Genomic DNA, 22,034 nt, shown 5'->3' with positions numbered 1-22,034 from the left:
GGCGCGCACCGCTGTAATTTGCACCAATTTTGTTCTTTTTTTCTTGTTCACAAATTGTCCTTAGGCAACATATATAACGCTTGTGCCATGCTCCTGAAGAAGTTGGGAGACTTGGAGGCCATTTTTCCCACCTGACTTTTTTTTGTGTGGCAAAAAGACATTTTACAATTAAACTTCTGAACTGTGAAGGAAACTAATATGAGATTGAATGACAGATGAGGACCACAATATAAGAAATGAACTGGTTGTATGTGGCCGTAAGAGGCTCAACCAGTTCATTTGTGAAGGAAAAACAAGAAATGGAAAGCCAAACTAAGTTCACAAATAATGAAACTGCCAATCATTTAAAGAAAGCGAAGGCCTCGATTTTTTGGGCACCTTGAAGCCCGCTGAGCTATTTGCTAGCCTAGCATTGAAAGCATAGACCTTATCAAGAAGGGACTTTTCCCGACCTTCTACCTAAAGCCCGAGAAAAGCTCAGAGCTAGTTGTTAGCCTAGCATATGCTGTTATCGAAATATTTTGCTTCATTCCAAGAGTGTCTCAAGTAAATTGCAACAGAAATACAAGTAAACTTTACAACAAATTCTTGTGATTCATAATGCAAAACATAACCAATGTGGTACAAATAAAATTTATCTTTCATTCCTGATTGAGAGAGTAAATTGGACAGTCGATGAGAAAACCTAACTGCCCCCTCAACCCCCATAGGGAGAGGAAAAGATGACAACAATTTTGTTCACACAGCAAAAGCAGCCAGTTTTACGAGCTTTTGCTCATTCCAGATCTGCTGAATCACATGGTGGGCAAATTTGGTTAGACCCTTCAACTTTGCTCCAGAAAGTTCAGGCTGCCAAGCTTTCAAACTTGATAAAAGAATGTTCTTATCCAAGTCCACACTATAAATCAATCCTAGACCCTCTAAATCAATTACATTGGACAGTGTTTATAATTTTCAGATTAAGAGAGACGATGATCTCTTTCTCTTGATCAAGGCTGACCCCTTGTACGATTTCTGTTATGACTGCTGTAGATGCTTAAACGCGTCACAATCAGCTCCAATTTCATTCAGTGACAATAAAAGCTTTGGCACAATCTTAGCCATCATTAGCTTGAAGCCAACCGAATTTGCATTTGCGATGCTTCTCTCGCTTAAAGAGGCATCCTTTGTCAGTGAACCAATTAAGTAACCTTTCATATATGCATCACAGGCCTTGAGGATGTAATAACCTCGCCTCCTGAAATGTTCTCTCACGAGATCTTCAAAGTCCTGGATACATTGAAATCATCGTCAGAAATTAACAACGATTATGGCGGACTCTAGAATCACAATCAATTAACCACCATAAGTATCCACTCAATGCAATTTTGACAGAAAAAGAGCTACAGGCAGAGCACGGTTTTATCACCTTTGGCGTCTTTCGCAAAAGATACATAATTGTCTTGCAGTTCAGTAAGAATGTATTTTCATTGTAGGACAACGAATTTTTCTCTCCCTCGGCTGTCCCGATTTGCTTATCATACCCAGCTTCATTAAAGTATGGCTTAGAATTTAAAACTAACCCCTGGAGTGAAACCAGGACTTGAAGGATGCTTGAGGATGAAGGATCCCAAACTTCATTTCCTCTGCCAGTCCAGGTGTTTAAAAGACTAAGGCAAACCTTGCCTTCCTCATACAAGTTAGGGTTTACACGCCACCCACCAGAATGATAGTATGCTGACTGCAACACCACAGAAACCATCGGAAAAGAAACAGTACACCATTATTTTTATGGAATATGCATAAATAGAATTAGAAAGTAGCTCTTGAAATGAGACCAATATCTACAGAACAAAATATATATCAGTTTTTCTGTACCGGCGGGACATCAGGGTACTCTGGTGGAAGGTGAAAATCAAAGAAGAAAAGGCCATCCTGATAAGGTGTCCCATATGGTCCAACTATCACAGCCCTCAAGAGATCCATTCGATCTTCGTATACCCGTACGTAAATTCCATCTGTTATTATTTTAACCAATTAAACCAGAAGCTACCAGTGTTGGACAAGATAAACTAAATTTCAGAAATCCAAAACGAAGGAAATTAAAAAATACATACCCGGTAAGTTATTCTGAAGGATATTCCAATCTTGTTGGACCTTCTTCAGCCATTTCCTTCCGGCATTATTCTGTACATGAGGTTAATGCAATCAGTCAATCATCCATAAAGCAACTAGTGCACAAGTCACAAGGACCGAAAATCCCAACTTTTTCGAGTAAGCTCAGGTTGAGGACGGAAAACAATCCACCCAATTAGAGGCCCCTGTTAGCAACCTAGACACCGGAACCAATTCTGCCCCCCTTTTATGGGAATCAACTTAGCCCCTCTTTTATGGGAATCAACTTAATACTGACCAGTAATAAATTTTCTGAAGTAATTACATGCTGTTAAAAATTGTTAGGCAACAGCAAATTTCAAAATTTATGGCTCTTTCATCCATCAAATATATAACCTGCATGTCTTTGCCAGAATGTACTGTACAAAAAGCTTCTCATGCAAGCTCGGGCATAAACTTAATTGCATGAATGGGAAGATTTTTTTTTCAATTTTCAAACACGCAAGTCATCAACAGTTTGCTAAATGATGCTATTAATCAAGAGAAGCAAAAAAACAAAAAAATGATTACCTGTCCATTTGCACCCAAAAAATTATGGTCCAAAGGATCTTTTGCAATATCAAAGCCTTTGAAACTGGAAATAGTCTCCCCGGACTGTGATGGCACGTGATGTGCTTCAGGTTTCAAGCTGCAAAGAGCTTCAGCTACGTCCAACAAATCTTTGGCCTCGTCATCATGTTCATCTCCACGACTAGTTTGAGTAGTTTCTGGACCATGGATTTCAGTGGAAATGTGGGAGCTAGACTCACGGCCAGAATCACCTCTGATGGGAAAGTTTTCCATTCCATGAGCTTTAACTTCATTTTCTCTTGTGTGGTCCAAACTTAATGGATCAAAGTGTTTTCTTCCCCGCGAAAATATCCCACTAGCCAGTCGGGTCACATATCCTAGTGCAGCAAAGGGAATTGAAAGCGCTCCGTTCCTTCCAGAATTTTCGCTCTCCTCTGACCCAGGACTGATGTCAGTAGCATTTTGCAGCTCAATTTCCTGAACAAAGAAAATGAAAATTCACTTGATGAGAAGAAAGAAACACATCAACAGGGATTCAATAAATCTACCGAGTGACCTATCATGATTAAAATTTATGGTGGCTACAACTGAAAACGCATAAATAATTTCCCTTTTCTTTTTCATTTCCCTTTCAGTCATGAGTTTAAGGGTACCCACCCATTTGCTTTTAGGAGATTTTCAAACCAAAACTACCAAATAATAGTCCATAAACAAGTTGTGAGGCTAAGGCTTTACTAGTTACAGGTAATCACATTAAATGAAGGAATTCAGAATACAGTCCCAAGCGTAAACCAACCTCATTTGCATTCTCAAGGGCATCCATCTGATCATCATCAAATGTTTCCCAGCTAGCAGCATCATCACTGACTTCACTTCCACCAGCAATTGATTCATCGTCATCACGCCCAACAACATAAATTGCTTGAGGGCCAACCTAGTATCAAGCAAATTTCCAGTTAATCAAGAACTGTAACCTCACCCTTGCAAGAAGGGCTGAAAATTAGTAATAACCAAAAGAGCAGAAAAACTGCCTATGACAACGTCCTTTTCTATACTGCTTCAACATCTGAGACTTTGGAAGAAAAGAAAGGCATATAGGAAATCTGGCAGTCACAACCACTCATTAATTACAAAAACAGTGATGACATAAAATGAAAGAGAGCAGTGAACATTTCACAAGGCTTTGGTCGTGAACATACCGTTGAAACCATCCCATCAGCCCATGTGACTTCAATATCACCATTTCTAAGACCAGTTATGTTTCCAACCCAAGAAAGATCTGAGAAGTCCATGCAAGCTTCATTGGTGGATGCACCCTCTGTTTCCTCATGTCCCAAGTGCTTTTTCGAATCTCGTTCAACATTATTTGGACCCGCCATCAGTTTTGCTTCCTCAACAGAACCTCCAGAAGCAGCTGTGTCCGAAGTTACGGAAACAGGTAACAACCGAACAACTACATCCCCATAACAATAATCATAGTCAGGGTGACCCTCAAGCTCATAAACACTCACCACTTCCTCCTTTTCGAACTCTCGAGGATCTTCTGCCCTGACAACTGGCTTAAACCACCTCACGCAAGCTGTCCTCTCTTTTGCATTAACACTTTTCACAACCCCAACACGTCTGACTTCACTACTGTCATTATTGTCATCAGTGGCCTTCTCCACTATATACTGTTCCGCTACAAATTCATGATCGCCAGGACTATCGACAGGAATCAAAGTTGTAGAATCTAATAAGCACCTTGTTGTCCCATCCTGCCATGCTACATCAACTCTTGTCTTTGTATTGATGATCAAAAGAGCCCTCTCAAAACTTTCCTCTTTCTTTCGAGACTTTTTGTCTCTCCTAATCACTACTTTCCGGATCTTTTTGCGATGAAGAGGCCAAGTTTCTTGGACAGGCTCCTTCGAAACTGACAATGAACTACTGCACGTACTGGACTCTTGTGAGGCATTACCATCTACATTTCTGCTGGATCCATCCAACACATTTTCCATTTCAACGTCCATGGATTCACAAAATCCATTTGCTTCGTCTTGAGAAACCACTTCTGAATCACAATCAGGTCCTGTTTTAGTAGAATCTGATTCACCTTTGCCGCACTCATGAAGTCCTAGCTTTGATAAACCCTTGTCCAGGAAAACGGAAGAAGATAGCGGAGGTGATGGAAAAAGACACCAGTCACCCAATTGCCAATTTGCATAAGCAAAGCAAGACAATAACTTTAAGTTCTTTGGATTCTGCTCTTCAGCTGGAGTAGTAGAAGAATCAGGTCCATATCCAGCAGATGCTATCCAGTATATGAATACTGACCCTACAGTAACTTTAGTTACAGTACCTTCTAACCGGTTAGGTTTCCACAAACCAGATAGCCACCTAGAATTCTTGAAAACAGATGAAGAGCTAGCCTTTACCCGTTGCCCGGGGTAGTAAGGGAAATGGCCATCTTCCATGAGCATCCTACCGACTGGTTTGAGACGCAGTGGATCCACTTTCATAGCTTTGCACACAGAACCATCATCAAATGACACTGTCACGTTATCTACAACATCATCAATTCTACCAAGCCAGGGACCAAGTACTACATAATCGCCAACAGTAAAATCCCTCACACGTTTCAAGTCTCTCGAGGAGACATCTTTTATAACAGATCCATCAGTAGTTAACAAGTCCACCGAAATATTGACATCAACCACAACACCCACTTGACCAGTTGGGTCCGAAACAGCAGCAACAAAATCCCCATGTAAGAACCCCCTATCAACAACTGTTACATCACTGATTTTTTGGGTTGTCTCAGACTCATCCATCCAAAGTACTCGAACCTGGTCAGAGGGAAGAGGATCTCTGCTATCACTTCTCCCACTAGAATTTTCATTGCCCTCACTACCTCCTTCCTCATTTCCTCTAGCCTCTTCATCATTATCATCCTCATCCTCATCGTCAGTTATACTGCTGTCTGAGTCTGAGTCACCAGCAATTTCGGTCACAATCCCAATCTTTCCACTACTGTTGCTCCTTACAACATCTTGCCGATACATATAAGTGACATTCTGCAGATTCCTCACAACGTCACCCGGGTTGCTTTCAAAATTAACGTTTGTGTCAGAGCCCTTCAAAGTAGTATCAACGTCCCCAGTTGTGGTGGGTTGGTTAACTTCTGAGGCATCCGAATGCAGCTCGCTTTCCATCTAACACTCAAAAGACACGGGCAATAAATCATTCACAACTGCAACGTTCAATTAAATCAGAAAGCTGATTGCCCATCCTCTACACAACAAATCTAGTATGTTTGACTCTTAAAGAAGTTTCACCATTGCAACTATGTTAACAAGCAAATAACAGCGCAGTGATGCACAAGAAATATAACGTTGTCATTATATTGAAATCAGACCTTCACACAAACAAAGTCAATATGAAAACCGCTGAATTCGTAAACAACTACTCATCCATCATCAATGATAGAGTCTTCAGGTGCCGAGCAAAAAAAAAATGATATAGTCTTCTGGGGTTCCCATAGTTGTCAAATCGTGAATCGAATCGAGAATCGAAATGGTCATTTTTCGAATCGTGAATCGCTCTGATTCGGTCATGACTTCTATAATGCATAGAAACCTATGGTTATTGATTAGAGTATCAACAATATATACTACAAATGAAAGATTTAGGCCTAAATCAATAAATACTTTCTTCTAAATGATGATTTGATAATAACACGGAATATTAGGTAAGTTGCTTCTATTGCAACTACCAAGAGAAGATGATTCGTAAAGCCTACTTATGGTTCTTTTTGTACGAAAGAGTTATAAGTACAAAACAAACCCTTAAAAGGTCTATAGGGTTGTTATATTCCATTTATCTTCCTCATTTTCGATTCACTCTCGTAATAAATCTTTTTTTCTTATTATCTATCCATATAACATAGACAAAAAATGACATATAACAATATTAGACCATAAAAAAATATTTGAACCCTTTTTAAACAACAAAAGAAGCAAAACAAGAGTAAAAAATGAATTTCGAAAATTTTAAGTGAATCGAATGGTTCACTGATTCACTTACGATTCTCAGCTATTTCCGATTCGGCAACCTATTCGTATCGATTACCCCCCGAATCGTATCGAATCGTACGATACGAATCGTAAATCACCGATTCACTTACGATTCTCAGCTATTTATGATTCGGCAGCCTATTCGTATCGATTACCCACCGAATCGTATCGAATCGTACGATACGAATCGTGAATCGTACGATTCTGACAACTATGGGGGTTTCAATGGATGAAAGTTATAGACATGACAAGGCCGAAACTCCTACCATTTACGGGTAAAATACAATGCCACAAAAGTGGGGCTCAACAATTATATATAGTTGAACCAAGAAAACACGTGGAATATAACAATGCTCTCTTTCTTCCATTTAATACAAACACATCAAGCAAATGAAAAGTTAGGCAGCCCTGAGGGTTAGTCCAGTTGGTTGGTTGGTGGGTTTGCTCTCTATACAATTGACCAAGTTTGATTCTTGGGGTCAGGCCGCAAAAATGTAATTTCTTATGAATTCCCTAGTCCTGGCATATAGATGGCCTGCATTTGATCGGACTGGGGGAGGGGATTAGCTGGTGCGCGTAAGCTGGTCTGGACATCCCTCATGGTCGAAAAAAAAAATTGAAAAGCCAAAGTTGGATTTTTGAACCTGAAAGGCTGATACAAAAACAAAAAAGAATCTTTGGTTGAGGTGAATTCTCCAGTTATGATAATAACCAAAATAGGGTTGTACATAAAAGCCATTATCTTCCTATTATTCCTATTTTCTCAGCTCCCAAACAGACGGTAAGCTATCGTTTCTCTCATAAATGAAAATACAAAAGAATATAAAAACAAAATTAAAACCAAGTATTGCTAGAGAACAATACAACCAAGAAACCATAAATCAGGTTTACAAAATAACAAGATCAACGGATCATCAATTTGAACCGTTACATGGAAAGACGAGCTAAACTTCAAGCTAGATTTGTTCGAATAATTGTTTGAATAATGTACGAGATCAAACCACAATAACAAGACAACGAAACAAACCGAAACCAATTCATAGATTATCCGGTGTGCACATTCGGATACGCAACCTGCATATAAATTGCTCATATGTTTGAAACAGGTGATTGCAATGGTCGATTGAAAGGAGAGGGAAAACGGATAGTACCTTTGAAATCGGAGGATTTGGAGAGAGAGAGAGAGAGAGAGAGAGGCTTTCTTGTTCTGGGTTTTCTTGGGAAACGGATGGCTCCTCGCCGTTCTACTGGTCGTGAAATATGAATAACGAAAGAAATATATGAAAGACACGCAGCTGCAAGAGGTGCAGGGTAAAAGGGTAATTTCAGAGTCCCTCTATTGTGGGAGCTTCTAAATGCACACCAATTTTGACTCTACACACCCTACAGACGATGACTCCTTTTTTCCTCGTCCTCCCTAGTACATTATTTGTATGTTTGTTTGTCCATTTAAAAATTACTCCTACAATATAGGGTCTCTAAAAATTACTCCCACAAAATTAAGCTAATAAGTCAATTTTTTTTGTTTCTAAAAATTACTCTTACAAAAATAAACTAATAAGTCAATTTTTTTTTTGTCTCAATATGGAGAGAAATAGAATAATGAATGAAAATAAGGATATTGATTGGAGAGAGATAGAGAGAAAAATGAAAGTGATGATTAGAGAGAAATAGGATAATGATTAGAATCCAAAATCCAAAACCTTTAAACGAAGATTTCGATCATGATTATTTACTTTTTTGATTCCTCTCGTCATGACTAAGTAATAATTCACAAAAAAAAATCAACGAAAAACTAACAAATGCGGAAAAAATTTGAATAAAGACCAAAAAAAATCATTTGGCTTATTAGGCCAAAATAGGCCTAACGAGTATAACTTTATCTGGTAATAAATTAACTAATGCCTTGTGCAATTTTACTATACAATGAACTTGAATATTAGTTCAACGGTTCTAAAGTTGCGTAGGTGCACTTAACTATAGAGTCAATTATTACGAAGAGAAAGTTGATGCCCATAAATTGAGTTGAGTTGGATAACTTGGAGTTGGGATATAATAATGCAAGACTTATAAAATGCAATAACAAATACCATATGTTACCATATATTTAGCACCCAAAAAAATATTGCCATAAAATTAGTGGATGTATGATTATTGATTAGACAGTATGAGCTAACGAGGCATGTGATCATATTGGAAATGGGTTTTAAGAAATTAAGAGAATGAAAAATATAATCCAAAAAGATCATTTTAAAATATCAGAAATTTATCAGAAAAAAACAGTACAAAGTATCAGAAATTTGGGTGGGTTTGTACTTTGTATACAGAAATAAATGTGTAGTGAGAACAAATTGGGGCGCATATAGAAACTATCTGAAATTAAGGAATATTCGGTTTAAATTACTACTGGCACTTTTGATTTCCTTAAACACTGCCAAGCATTTCCCTGCCCAGCGATTGATCCGGCCGTTCATCTAGGCACAGACAGTTAGGATTGTATCGAAACGCATACAAATTTGAAATGTTTATTGCTCGATAAAGATCTTAGCCGTTGAATGTCGAGATGAACGGCCGCTCTGTACTTTCTTTGCGGGGGTGCTCGGCAGCATCCCCATTTAGTCAACCAATTACCAGAATATGTGGGAACGTTATCCAGGGTGCAATTTAATTTGAAATAATGCAACTTAGAAACGTTCCTAAACAAATCAAAATTAATAAATTTCCAAAGTAAAGAAATAATAAATTCTTTTTTCCGAATATGAAATCCCAAATTACTGTCGTTCAAGCAAAGAATTTAGAAGAGGCTTTCTTTAAGCAATAGGAGACCACTAGTTTGAGGAGAAAGAAAAGGTACATCTTTTTGCACCAATTCTAACAAATGGGATGTGCCAATTTCTTTTCTGTGGATTAGGGTTTCCCTTTTCATGTTCTTTTTATTTTTCTTATTAGCAAGTTTGGGGACATTTTTAAATATAAAAACATTTGTACCAAAAAAATCCGGAAGAATAAACTATCACAAGTTACAAAGACCAAGCAAAGAAGGCGTTGTTTACAATTCTTCTCCCCATTTCACTTATTTTGCCCAATTATTCCATGGGTATCGGCCGCTTATGCACCGATGGTGCACAGATCGGCGTACGGAACACACGTCTGGATCTCGCCTAAGTGATTCGAACCATTCTAATTTCTAATTTTAAATGTTTTGTCAGTGGCAACATGAAAAATAAACGATTTGGATCATTGTTCAAGACCCAAAAGTGGGCCCAGGGTGCTTATCTTGTACCATCAGTGCAATCCGATGTACCCATAGACGGGTTGTATTTTGCCCCCGTCCATGCATATTTGGATTCACAAATTTCGATGCATATAACCTAAATACCATATTCCAAATTTTCGATACCTATTAGTATCTAAATACCATATTCAAAATTAAAGGTAATGATTCACTTGGATTTGCAACCCCACACGCATAAGTGAATCCTAACCATTTATTCGGGAAGCATTTTTTAGTACAAATTCTGGGACCGAAGAGTTTTCGCTAACCAAATCATGGAAAGACATCTATCAGCTTTAGCAGTTCGTTCACCACTGCATCAGAGGAATCTATCTGCATCTGTCCAATGGACTTGATGACAGAAATGAGTACTTCCCTGAATTGTATCCTCAACATAATGCTGTCGAAACGTGGAAATTTTCAGGAGAGAAAAACGAAGCGCAAGGTCGGGATGAAACCCAGACAATAATCTTTAAAGAACGAGAACAGAAATCCCCAACACCAAAAGCTAAGGACGCAGAAGCGCAAAAGCCGAAGAAATCATTGGTCGATCAGAAATCATTGGTCGATCAGAAATCATCATCCTCCTCCTCAGCTATGTGCTTTGCGAGCTCTTGCTCCTGTTGTTGCCTCTCTCTCCTCTTCTCAGCACTTTCTTTCTCTTTGTCGGAATTTGGAGGAAACCGAAGAGCGCGAACAGCTTCGTTATGCATATTGAGGCAGAAAGCAATCCTCGAGTTGAATGCAGTTTGAGGCTCATTTGTAGAGTAAATATCCCCAGTCTCCTTGGATACCATCCACCCATTTGCATGATCCAAGGTGGCGTCAATTGCACTGTCCCTTATTGCCTTGGATACAATACTCTCAGCATCAGCAACAGGATTGGGGGAATCTAATCTCAGCTTCTTGGCTACATCAGCAAGTGAGATACGAGAATAAGAGATATTGATGTTGCGTAACCCTGTTCTTATTACATTATGATGGAGCCTAACAATTAAATTGTGGGTCCCGTCTGAAGTAAAAGTAGCGGAGAACTTCTCAGCAACGTTTTTGAACAGATCCAGATCTCCAATTCGAACAGCCTGAAAAGACCACACCTCTCGTTAACATTGGCAAAACCTCTGAAGTCAAGATGTGAAATAAGCCTCTAAGAAGCACAGACAAGCGCACAATGGTGCAACGCCAATGACAATACATATCAAAATAACGCGAACATAAAAACAATTACTAGTACTGCATTTTTCCACAATACAAATATGCAAATGAACAGAAGTCATAACAGTCATACATGTTTCATGTGTGCGTGATGGCCACAGGTATCACCAAGTGTTTGAGGTGTGTCCAGGTCTAAAAACACTTCTAAAAAAATACAAGCTTGGATGTGTGTCCCATTTGTGTCAGGAAGTATTCATCAAGTACCCGTGTTAGACGTTGACACAAGTACTTAGAAGTGCCCATGCTTCTAAGAGGGCCCCCCTTTACACAGAGAATTTTTTTGTAAGATTAACGTCAATAAATAACTCTCCTGCTCTCATTAGAGAGATAAGACTTGATCCTCAGAAGCCACTATTCGGATCTAATGGGATCAACCAACAATTTGCTAAAAAGAATTGTTGCCAGTGTAGGTATGATTACACTCTCTCAGCAGGAAAGAGAGTTTACAAGTCTGGTTCTAGGAGACCTTGATCTCAGAAAAAAGGAAAAAAGAGTCATTGGAAAATCAGAGACTTACATTTGTAAGCTCAAAGTAGGGCCTCAAAGCCTTCTCCATGCCCTTCTGCATAAAAACCGTCCTCTCAGGAATTTCTCCAAGCAGAAGACGTACTATCACGGCCCATTTATTGCATTGCACTCGAAATCCAAGAGCCGAAGCAGGGGCTTTCCGAGAAGCTTGCAGAAGTGACTCTTTTGCATCTGTATATTCCAACTGTATTGTCCTAATCTTTCCTAGATAAAAAAGATACCTGCAGAACTGCAAGAGAAAATAATCAGTGTTAGAAAGGATATTCAAGACCTAAAAGTACTTAGATATGCAGAGATAGGGAGACACTGGAATATACAGCAATAAATAATGATGGGAACCACGTGAAAAAGAATACCAATCAACAGAATCAGAGTCAGTTTCAAGTGTCCCTCAATTTCTTACAGAGGGAAGTTAAGCAAAGTTATTCAAACAAACTTTTTCTTATACAAGATGTTCCATAAATTGAGTATGGAGTTCATTAACAAATAGGTAAAAGGTACAGTAGATAGACGAATTAAATTGCATTGGAAATGTGGAAAAGAGAAGAACAATGCTTCATCAAGTTTGGGAGTAGATAAAAGAGGAAAGCCAAATAACAGATTCGACATTCCTTTTTCCAATGAAGAAAAGATAAATATATAACTTTGTGCATGCAAATATGCACACCGTAACAAGGGGGCCACTGCACCTGTATGGACAAACGCACAAGTCGGAAAGAATGGCCAAAAGCCCAGTAAGGCCCACACAAATCCAGACATGTAATGGGCCCAACCTCAGCCCAACAGGCTGAGCACTTGGGCTGAACCGAACACACTGGATCGGCGCGATGGCGTAGCCTGTCATGCATAAGCCCAAGCGTGTGGATTCGTGGAGCTAGGCCGGGCCAGACCGTATCAGATAAGGCCCGGCCAGAATCAAGGAGAGTCCAAACGTAAACCGGAGACAGCTCGGTCACGTGGCACTCGGTGCATCATGCATGACGTCAATCCAAAAAACAGTTAGGGCATGTGCCTAGGACGAGCTTAGTTAGAGCCTAAGCTAAGTCACTCTACATAAAGTACATTTCTTAACCCTAAGGAGGTACAGCGTAACTACTCACTCTAAGAGCTTTGTACTTTCCTCTCCTTCATCTGAGATTGACTTAGGCATCGGAGTGCCTACCGCAGCACCGCTCGACTCCGGCCAGCTAAGCACTAACAGTGTTCTATCTTGCAAATCATGCTCAGGGAAGGCCAAGCTCCACCGAGATCCTCAGAGAACTGGATAAAGTCTAAACAGCACCCCACAAGATACAAGGAATTCAAATAATCAAATTAAGCATCAAGGCTTGGAGACACCTTCCTGGCCACCCAGCTAGGAAAAATGACCCAAAATTTGCCATGTAAGACAGGACACATATTCCTCCTAGCCTTGGAAGGATCTTCTACTTCACTCTTGGCCATTCATCCACTTAATGCATAATAGTATGACAGCCCATGGCTTCCTCCATTGCTACCAAGTACCAACCTTGCCGCCCCTCCAGTATCCCATCACCTCCACTCTCCAGATCTCTCTAGCAACATGATCTTGAATTATTGACTCTCCCTCACACTTATGTACAATACTAATTTTCTAGGAGCGAGATGATTAGTCATGAATTACCTCCCCAGGATCGGTGTCCACACGAAAAGGAAAAAAAAAAGAAAAGTGTCCTTAGTAGGCACAGTCATTACAAAACCTTCTGCATTAAAACTCAACCCATGGGCCACCCCTTGATCCAAGCCAAGATAAAAGAATGAAACCTGAAAGTCTAATTTGGAGTCAAAGTATACCATTCACATTTCCAGAATGTTCTCCTCTCAAACAAACAGGGATTTGTTCATGTCAGTCTTGCATGCCTTACAAATTCTCCACTTTGGTCCTTAATTCCTGCTGTCCATCCCATCCGAGAACGAGTACTAACAACCTAATATAAACTATGTACTTAGTGTCTTCTGAAAGTTTGAACCCTATATATAGAATCATATAGCAGAACGCAAACTGTTGTAGGAATACAAACATATCCTTCTACAATTGAACCAAATCCCACACAGATTGGTATGCTAAAACAAACGAGTGAATGCAAAAAGGAGTTGCCTGCTGGTTTGAGCGAGCTTCAAAACGAGGTGCCTTAGACCTCAGCTTCTCTGCTTGATCGTACAAGTTGTAATGGAGGTAATTCCGAAGTAGCAGGTTAAGAAGTGTTTCCTGCATAATGCCATCAAAATTAAGGATAAAATACTCTTTCGTTGAAATATAAATGTTAAGACACCCAAATTGCAACATCAACTAGATGATGATCCAACCTGACCCAACTCGTCATGGCGCAATGTAGCAATTCGGTGCAAAGAAAGAAGAGTACTGTAAATTCGAGGAACTAAATTAGAAAAGGATAATGAACAGAAACAACCAGTAGCATAGAAAATGAATATCAATAAGTAATATAACCATCTATTTAGCTCTAATCTTGCTCCTCTCCCTGTCTGTGACTGTGCACTAGCCTTGAATGATCGGACATACATGACACAGACAGGTGGTCTCAATAAAGCTACGGAAATAACATTAGTTGTACTAACCCTCGAATATCAGAAAGATCACCAGTGAGCTCATAGCTGAGAGAGTAATAGAAGTAGAGCCTGGCAGCTAGAACATCAATGGTTCGCCTATTCAGGTTCTTCAGACGGGTAATACTTGCTGAGGAACATGCTTTAGCCTGATGTATAGCAGCAGTACAAACTAATGTAAGATTTTATAAACACTGACAATTGCATGTAGAAACCTACAAGTACTCTATGTAAACATGCACTATTCAATACCTCATTGTACCGTTTCTGATCAATTAAATATATTAGCACAAGTAGGTAGCAGTAAATCTCAAGCTCAGGCGAGGAGTGTTTCACAGAAGCTTGGATTGTAGATGTTGCTGTATCGACGTCCATGTCATGGTCATCCTCCTACAGATATATTTAAACAAGTAAAATTAGATCAACAATAAACAATTAAACAGTCCGTAAATACACTGACATAGCAGATATATCAGTGAACAGAGTGCTAACATGGCTAGCCACTTCCTCTGCACGACTGTGTCTTGTGGGCTACAGAGGAATGATGACCCTGAAGAACAACGACCGCGGGAGTTTGTAGAGGAGAAAGCCAAGGAAGAGCTAGAGAGGGAGGGTAAGAGTAGCAAGTGACCAATGGCTATAGGTTTGTAATGTTTGTGTAGACAAGAATCGATTCATTCCTTGGACAATGCAACGAGTCCCTTTACACAGGTGAGGAGTGTTCTGAGGTCCATCACAGCAAACTGTTAGTGGTCATCTGAGGCCGACCAAATAAGGGGCAGGCTATGGGGTCAATGCTATATGGAGGCTGAGGTCCAACTTAGCGACGGACTCGTGGCTGACAATATGGAGAGGTCAGGCCTTAAGACAATTGGTCCGAGGTTAGTGATATGTAGGGGCCATATCAACGTCAAGTGGCAGCTATGATTGGTCAATGAGCTCCGTTGAAGTCGGATGATCAGAAATTAGGGACGATACGAAGTCCAATAATTTGTCTTCTGGTCAAAGGTCTTTCTCTAAGATTGGTATGAGGTCCAACACCCAAAAGAAGGTGCGAACCCTTGAGCTCAAGCCTCCAATCCACAATCTTCCGTTTGGTCCCAAATAAGTGATGACAATCTTTCATGAATAAATCTCCAGAAAACAGAATCCATCAAATGGAAATGAAAATGAAATGTTGGATAATCATGTCAAGGACTCAAGAAGCAAGAAAAATATCAAAGTTTATTTTGTAAAAAATCCTAAAGATGCATAATTCACTGATTTTTATGCATCCATAATCCATATGCCATTGAGCGCTCATCACTGCACATGCTTTTGAGTTTTGACTTTTAAGACTCTCATAAGATAGTACCTCATGCATTGGTTAATACTCACATAACTCACCCAACGTAAAAGGGTTCAGTTATTTCCTAGACATTTAGGAGAAGTTATCCCAGTACTATACTACATAAACGTGCGGAACAAAACGAACTCATGTAAACTAAGCAAGCTCAACAATGATTCATAACTCATTCTGCGCCACCTAACACACTCCAATGAGTCGAACAATGTTCCATATCAAGCAAGAGCTATCGTGACAATACTATATAAAACAGAACACTTAAAAAGCAAACAAATTCACATCATTCGAGAAAGAGACTACCTGCGGAAGAAAAGAGGACAACCTACTGTGCACCTCAGATCCCGGCAAAAGAGCAAAATTCAAGAATGCATGGACCAAAGAGGCCTTCAGCTTCTTCCTCAATGAAATAGTTAGGCGAACAGCCCGCAGAATCCGACGAACCTCCCGAGCATATGTACCAGTCTCAATCAACGATGCAATCTCCTTCAACTCTGGAAAAACCCCAATGCCCAATATTTAAAGTTTCTTAAATTCTAATGCATACAATAACAACTGGCCTCTCTACATATTCTAAACAGTACAACTTCACCTTTTCTCTACATATTCTGAACAGTACAACTTCACCTTTTTAAATAGTAGCTGTAAAATACTCCATCTCGAAAATAATGTCTGGTCTGCAAAATGAAAACTTAAAAGAACACATTTTTGTTCAAAAAATCCAAACATTTTCCAAATTTAAAAGAACCTGTCCAGGATCTTGCGGGGAAAAAATAAATTAAAGTTAACGGGTTTGGGCGGGTGGCATAAGACAACAACTAAAGGGCTTGCCCAAAAAGGTCACTAGGTTGAATTTGGCCAAACGTACCAAACTTTAGGGCCATTGGAGATTTTCCTGGTCATTTACTTTAGGGAACGGGATAAGTCAAGGTGCGCGCGAGTTGACCCCAACACCGGACTATTAAAAAAATTCTTTTGAATTTTTTTTCTCCAAATTTTATATTAAAATATGATTTTTCTTAAGCTATCGTTTTGCAGACCGGATAATCCTTTGGGACGGAGGTAGTACATAGTTTGATAACTTTGATTGGTTCCAAACGTTGCAAAGTTGAATCATTTTGTTCAAAAGATTCAGCCTTTTCTTTTCTTTTTTTTGAAAAATTACAAGAACTCGTTGATATCTACAATCTTGCGGAAGAAAAAGTTCGAAACTTTCCGAACAAAAATGCATCTTCTTAAAAGTTCTCGTTTTTCAGACCAGACAATATTCTTTTTTGGGGACGGGGGTTGTACATAAATAGTTTGATTGATTCCTTACGCTGCAAAGTAGAAGGGGCAGTTGAAGCAACCGAATTGGAAGGAGCTGCTGCTGCTTGCTCTTTCATCTCGACATCTTGAGTCATCTTTGCACAAACTATATACAAACCCTAAAACTTAATCACTAACAAAACTTGCGTAAAAATTCAGAGGTTAGGCTTACAGCTACGGAGACATAGTACATAACAACAAATTATATTATCCACTTGACGAAGAATGAATGCGGCAATGCAAAATCTCATATTGACGTACCTCAAGTTGGGAGAGAGAAGCAATCGGACACGGGTGGATCTGAATCGATCGGCTACGGAGAGGGTAGGGGGTTCGCTGGATTTTCTTTCACTGCAAGTCAAGAAAAATTTGCATTGCTTGTCGAACAGTTGCGTATATATATGGAGAGAGAGAGAGAGAGAGAGAGAGAGAGAGAGAGAGAGAGAGAACCGGTTCAGGAACGAACCACAGATTCGCAATTTTTTATTTTCTTTTTTAACTTTCAGATTTTGGACTTTTTTATTTTTGTTTTTATTCAAATTTTTTTGCAATCGTTAGTTTCGTCTCAAATTTTTATAGATAATTGATTCGTCTTGTCGAGACAAATTGAAAAAACTCAAAAAACCCAAAAGCTTTTGGACGTTTGCTAAATTTACGCTAAATTTTTATAGATTATTAATTCGTCTCGAAAGAAGCTAGGCTTTTTGAGCTTTATTTTTGATATTTCTAAAAATATTTGGAAAAAAGTAAATAAATTTTATTTTTTCAATTTTTCTTGTTGAGACAAATTAATAATTCATAAAAGTTTGACTTAAAACTAACAAACGCGAATATGGATAAAGACAACAAAAAAAAAGCCTAAAAAACTAAGAGGAACTGAGGGAAAAATTCTCTTCAGGTGACAATAATGTATTCTAGTTGCGGAAAACATTCGGAAATCTTAAAGAATTTCTATGGTTTTGAGATGGGTTGGAAATGTGTCTATTTGAAATTTGTTAGTGACCTCCGACGGCTCAGATCTCATTTTGGCAACCAACAATCGAGAGCCATTCATTGCCGAGATGATCCGAGCTGTCGGATGTACAATCTGACGGCTCGAAGGTGCGCAGTGGTGTGCGCAGCACACCACTGCGCAGCACATCATCCCCCAATTGGGGACATTGTACTATTAACAACAGTAAAAGGTTTTAAAAATTAGTAGAATTGTAAGAAATTGGACCTAAATATCAAATCATTGAGTTAAAAACAAGTAGCATAAGATCGAATTTTTCCAAACAATCAAGATGCTTGAAGAGCCCTTTAACTATTTATTGAAGAAAGAATAAAATGTTGCAATTTAGTTAGCCCATTTTAACAATCAAGATGCAAAATATATTCAATATAAAGGTTTTTGAAATCAATGTCTTATAAATAAATAAAAAAGATATATCAAACAAGATCCATATTGTATATTTTTAGCAATATCAACGAGAAATATAAGTAGTTGAAAATGCATGCAAAATCGAAGTGGACAATTAAATAGGGACGGAGGGAGTAACAATCTATTTGGGGCAAAGATGTTGGGCCTGTGCCGTGGCTTTAAGATTATGCCGGAATCCAATAAGTTTAGCCAAATGGGTATGAAAAAGAAAACAAGTATTTGTCCTTCATAAAGTCGAATGTTCGAATTCCATAAAGGCTAAATATTTCAAACTTTAGGGCTAACTATTGGAGGATTTTGCTCGATCGCTAACTTCAAGGAATTAGTCGAGGTGTTCAGAAACTGACCCAGACATGCGGTTAACTTCAAGGAATTAGTCGAGGTGTCCAGAAACTGACCCGGACATGCGGTTAGAAAAAAGAAGAAGAGTGATGCTGGGAGACTAAAAAGAAAAAAAGATTACTCCCTCCGTCCCAATTTAATTGTCACTTTTGGGAGTTCGTGCCACTTTTCAATTAGTTATATCTTGTAATTTATAATGTTTTAGGTAATTTTAAAAATATTGTATTATAGAACAAATCGAGATCTATCAAACAAGATTCATATTGGATATAAAATTCATTACCAATTTAAAGATATAACTATTTTTTTTATCCAGTAAGAATGGAACTGAGACAAATAAATTGGGACGAAGGGAGTATATACTTGCAATGAAAAAGGAAAATCCCAAAGCCAAGAAAAGACAAGGATTTGGCTTCACATAGGAATGCGGATACATCAAACGTTAAAAACCTCATTCCAAACTCAAAACGAACAGAGTGACAGGATCTATTAGTCCTTATAGTTATAGGATGCATACATAATAAATACATAAAGAAAAATACGGAAATCCTACTTTGATTCGTATTAGGACTTATAGCACGGTCCTCTCTATATATATCATCAGTACCCAAGGCAATTTCAGTGTATTCCTTCAGCACAAAATTCCATTGATTTACTCTCTCTCTCTCTCCTCTCGATCCATCAACTATAATGGCTGCGACTCGAGCGATTTTCTTCTCTCTCCTTATAATTCTAAGCGCAACCTTTCTCCAAATCCCTCGTCCGTGCAATGGCAATTTGCTTAGGATATGCAACTTCCACCGGATATACCAGCTGGGCGATTCGATTTCCGACACTGGAAATTTGATACGTGAGAGCCCCATGGGAGCAGCGTCTCCCTTTAGTAGGCTTCCGTACGGCGAAACTTTCTTCCACAATGCCACAGGTCGTTGCTCCAACGGTCTACTTATGATTGACTTTGTCGGTACGAATTATCAATATGTTTGTTTTCTGTTTCCTGTATTTATGTTTACATTTTAGTATCCTTATTAATTTGGCTTCAATAAATTTAATTTATAACGGATCAAGAGATCATAATAATATCTCGTTTGTAATTTATTTTACATCTAAAATAAGGTGTATGACTTATTTGAATAAAGTTGAATGGGGGAAAATAATTTGCACGGAAATCAGGTGTTAGCACAAGAGTATTTTGAATTTGAACTATTTTGTCTTTATCCAAATTTTTTCCGCATTCGCTAGTTTTGAGTCAATTTTTTGTGAATTACTGATTCGTCTCGATGAGAAGAATCGAAAAAATAAAAAATTGTGATCTAAACTCGACTTTTCTTGAATAAAGCCGAAAAATATGGGGGTTTTTTTTCTGATTTTTGTCTTGATTAAAAAATTTTAAGTTTGGACCATAATTTTTTGTTTTTTCGATTCCTTTCGTCGAGACGAACCAACAATTCAAAAAAAATTGACACAAAACTAACGAATGCAAAAAAATTGAATAAAGACAAAAGAAAATAATTCAGGTGGCTTAGCCAAAACGAATGACTATATACTTTCAATTGACTTGGTTTACTCAAGCGTTAATGTATGTATGTACTTTCACAGCAATATCAGCAGGGCTTCCGCTTCTCAACGCCTACAAAAACACCGGTGCAGACTTCAAACACGGGGTGGACTTCGCGGTCGCCGGCTCCACTGCATTACCGGTAGAGACTCTCGCCAACCAGAACATTCTATCCCCGGTAACCACCAGCTCTCTCGGCGTGCAACTCGATTGGATGTCCGCCCATTTCAATTCCACTTGCGACGGTGGCAGAGGTTCGTCTCCCGTTTTTTTTTTTTTTTCAAAAAACGATAAACTATGTATATATGTTTGGAAACAGTTGTTTGACGTTGAGATATGCGAATTTTGAATTATTTTGAGCGATGATTCAAACTTTATTTGCTTGTGTTTTAACAGATTGCGCGGAAAAACTTAAAGACGCTCTGTTCATGGTTGGAGAGATAGGCGGTAACGATTACAACTACGCTTTGTTTCAAGGAAAAAGCATTGAGGAAGTGAAGAGCCTTGTTCCTAGCGTTGTACAAGCCATAGCAAATGATGTGAGGGTAAGTTTCCATTGATCGATCGAGCTTTGTTTTCGGTACTTCTTACTTAGTCGCTTGAAATAAACTCTGATTCGCGCGAATTCCTGTCGTTTGGCCTGCAGAGAGTCATCAACCACGGGGCAGTTAGAGTGGTGGTACCCGGAAATTTCCCGATCGGTTGTCTCCCCATCTACCTAACTGGATTCAAGACCAACAACTCGGCTGCTTACGACGAAAGCTTTTGCCTAAGAGACCTAAACGAGCTTTCGAAATTCCACAACGACCAGTTGCAGCGAGCGATTAGCGAGTTGAACAAAGAGTTCCCGAACGCGGTCATTACGTATGGCGATTACTATAACGCCTTCGACTGGCTTTTCCGAAGTGCCGATTATCTAGGTAAGTTTTTATACACCATGAGGAATATTATCGGCTTTTTTCATAGTGAGGATTAAATTTTGACGACTAAATTTTGTTTCGCTTGTCTTGATGAAGGATTTGATGCGTCAACTACGCAAAGATCTTGTTGTGGAGCTGGGGGAGATTATAATTTCAGTCTCGGCAGAATGTGCGGAGCTCCGGACGTTCCCGTCTGTCGGAATCCCGATAGACTCATCAGCTGGGATGGAATTCATTTGACACAAAAGGCGTACAAGCTCATGACTGCATGGCTCTTGCGTGACCTGTTGCCCAAGCTTCAGTGCCGTCTTTAATTAGCTTGTGTTTTAACAGTTTTTAGGTATAGAATTTTGGAACAATTAGAATTCAAAGTTTTTTAATGGCTTTTTTTTTTTCTAGTAATTTGGAAGAGAAATTAATTTGACATGTGAAATCTTACTTTCCTATGCATGATTTGATTAATTTTATTCAGAATTAGAAAAGTTCAATATCAACTGCTCAAGTGTCCCTTGTCCTTGATGAATGGTTCAAGCCAATGGAAATCCCAGTAAGCTACTATGTTCGGTTTTGGTTTTGAGGGAGGTTTTTGAAAGTATTGAGTGAAGAGAAATAAAAAAAATTTATTGGAGACCGTGCCCAGGAATTTTGAGACCCCGAAACGAACACGGTAATTCTATTTAGTTACCGTGGACGATTAATTGTGATTTTGATTTAGTTATTGCAGAGTCTCAAATAATTTTTAGTATGATCCTAAATGGAAGATGCTATTTAAGGCCTTAATTATTGTTTTTGTTTTTTTTTCAGTTTTGCGTTATTATTATTTTT

At 38.8% G+C, this 22,034-nt stretch overlaps 3 protein-coding genes across 8 annotated transcripts; 1 reads left to right on the top strand and 2 right to left on the bottom strand.

Annotated features, from left to right (window-relative positions):
- Positions 1-619: 619 nt before the first annotated feature.
- On the bottom strand, positions 620-8,074 carry LOC131325719 (probable ubiquitin-conjugating enzyme E2 23). 3 transcript variants are annotated; one of them, XM_058358121.1, is made up of 9 exons: positions 7,871-8,074; positions 7,747-7,793; positions 3,864-5,858; positions 3,461-3,598; positions 2,665-3,141; positions 2,097-2,166; positions 1,858-1,997; positions 1,409-1,720; positions 620-1,269 (listed from the first exon to the last, which is right to left on the bottom strand). In XM_058358121.1, the coding sequence occupies exons 3-9, from the start codon at positions 5,856-5,858 to the stop codon at positions 1,018-1,020; spliced, it is 3,384 nt and encodes a 1,127-aa protein (XP_058214104.1). In that variant the 5' UTR covers positions 7,747-7,793; positions 7,871-8,074; the 3' UTR covers positions 620-1,017. The 3 variants fall into 3 exon arrangements, with proteins under 3 accessions (XP_058214104.1, XP_058214103.1, XP_058214105.1); XM_058358120.1 differs by lacking the exon at positions 7,747-7,793 and having other exon boundaries at positions 7,871-8,015; XM_058358122.1 differs by lacking the exon at positions 7,747-7,793 and having other exon boundaries at positions 3,864-5,896; positions 7,871-7,887.
- Positions 8,075-10,100: 2,026 nt separating this feature from the next.
- LOC131326811 (probable 26S proteasome non-ATPase regulatory subunit 3) lies at positions 10,101-17,420 on the bottom strand. 4 transcript variants are annotated; one of them, XM_058359694.1, is made up of 9 exons: positions 17,231-17,420; positions 16,980-17,075; positions 15,965-16,155; positions 14,572-14,709; positions 14,332-14,468; positions 14,062-14,116; positions 13,853-13,963; positions 11,726-11,965; positions 10,101-11,075 (listed from the first exon to the last, which is right to left on the bottom strand). In XM_058359694.1, exons 2-9 carry the CDS (start codon positions 17,062-17,064, stop codon positions 10,563-10,565), a joined length of 1,470 nt encoding a protein of 489 aa, XP_058215677.1. In that variant the 5' UTR covers positions 17,065-17,075; positions 17,231-17,420; the 3' UTR covers positions 10,101-10,562. The 4 variants fall into 4 exon arrangements, with proteins under 4 accessions (XP_058215677.1, XP_058215678.1, XP_058215679.1 ...); XM_058359695.1 differs by having other exon boundaries at positions 16,980-17,088; positions 17,231-17,386; XM_058359696.1 differs by having other exon boundaries at positions 16,980-17,094; positions 17,231-17,374.
- A 1,954-nt stretch (positions 17,421-19,374) lies between these two features.
- LOC131326735 (GDSL esterase/lipase At5g03980-like) lies at positions 19,375-21,668 on the top strand. The gene is made up of 5 exons (XM_058359601.1): positions 19,375-19,695; positions 20,331-20,543; positions 20,686-20,834; positions 20,936-21,209; positions 21,306-21,668. Exons 1-5 carry the CDS (start codon positions 19,422-19,424, stop codon positions 21,521-21,523), a joined length of 1,128 nt encoding a protein of 375 aa, XP_058215584.1. The 5' UTR covers positions 19,375-19,421; the 3' UTR covers positions 21,524-21,668.
- Positions 21,669-22,034: the final 366 nt, after the last annotated feature.

The sequence above is a fragment of the Rhododendron vialii genome, chromosome 5a (assembly GCF_030253575.1).
Source record: "Rhododendron vialii isolate Sample 1 chromosome 5a, ASM3025357v1".
NCBI lineage: Eukaryota > Viridiplantae > Streptophyta > Magnoliopsida > Ericales > Ericaceae > Rhododendron > Rhododendron vialii.
This window is presented reverse-complemented; position numbering and strand designations above follow the sequence as displayed.

Bases quoted from the DNA above. Each gene is read 5' to 3' on its own strand.
- LOC131325719 (XM_058358121.1), bottom strand. From the start codon at position 5,858: ATGGAAAGCGAGCTGCATTCGGATGCCTCAGAAGTTAACCAACCCACC. The intron at 3,142-3,460 runs GTTGGTTTACGC...TTCTTTGTTCAG, and splicing joins CCCTTGAGAATGCAAATGAG to GAAATTGAGCTGCAAAATGC. The intron at 1,270-1,408 runs GTGATAAAACCG...CAATGTATCCAG, and splicing joins TTTTGCGAAAGACGCCAAAG to GACTTTGAAGATCTCGTGAG.
- LOC131326811 (XM_058359694.1), bottom strand. From the start codon at position 17,064: ATGACTCAAGATGTCGAGATGAAAGAGCAAGCAGCAGCAGCTCCTTCC. The intron at 16,156-16,979 runs GTAAGGAATCAA...GGGTTTTTCCAG, and splicing joins TGCCCCTTCTACTTTGCAGC to AGTTGAAGGAGATTGCATCG. The intron at 11,076-11,725 runs GTAAGTCTCTGA...TGGTCTTTTCAG, and splicing joins CCTACTTTGAGCTTACAAAT to GCTGTTCGAATTGGAGATCT.
- LOC131326735 (XM_058359601.1), top strand. From the start codon at position 19,422: ATGGCTGCGACTCGAGCGATTTTCTTCTCTCTCCTTATAATTCTAAGC. The intron at 20,544-20,685 runs GTTCGTCTCCCG...GTGTTTTAACAG, and splicing joins CACTTGCGACGGTGGCAGAG to ATTGCGCGGAAAAACTTAAA. The intron at 21,210-21,305 runs GTAAGTTTTTAT...GTCTTGATGAAG, and splicing joins CCGAAGTGCCGATTATCTAG to GATTTGATGCGTCAACTACG.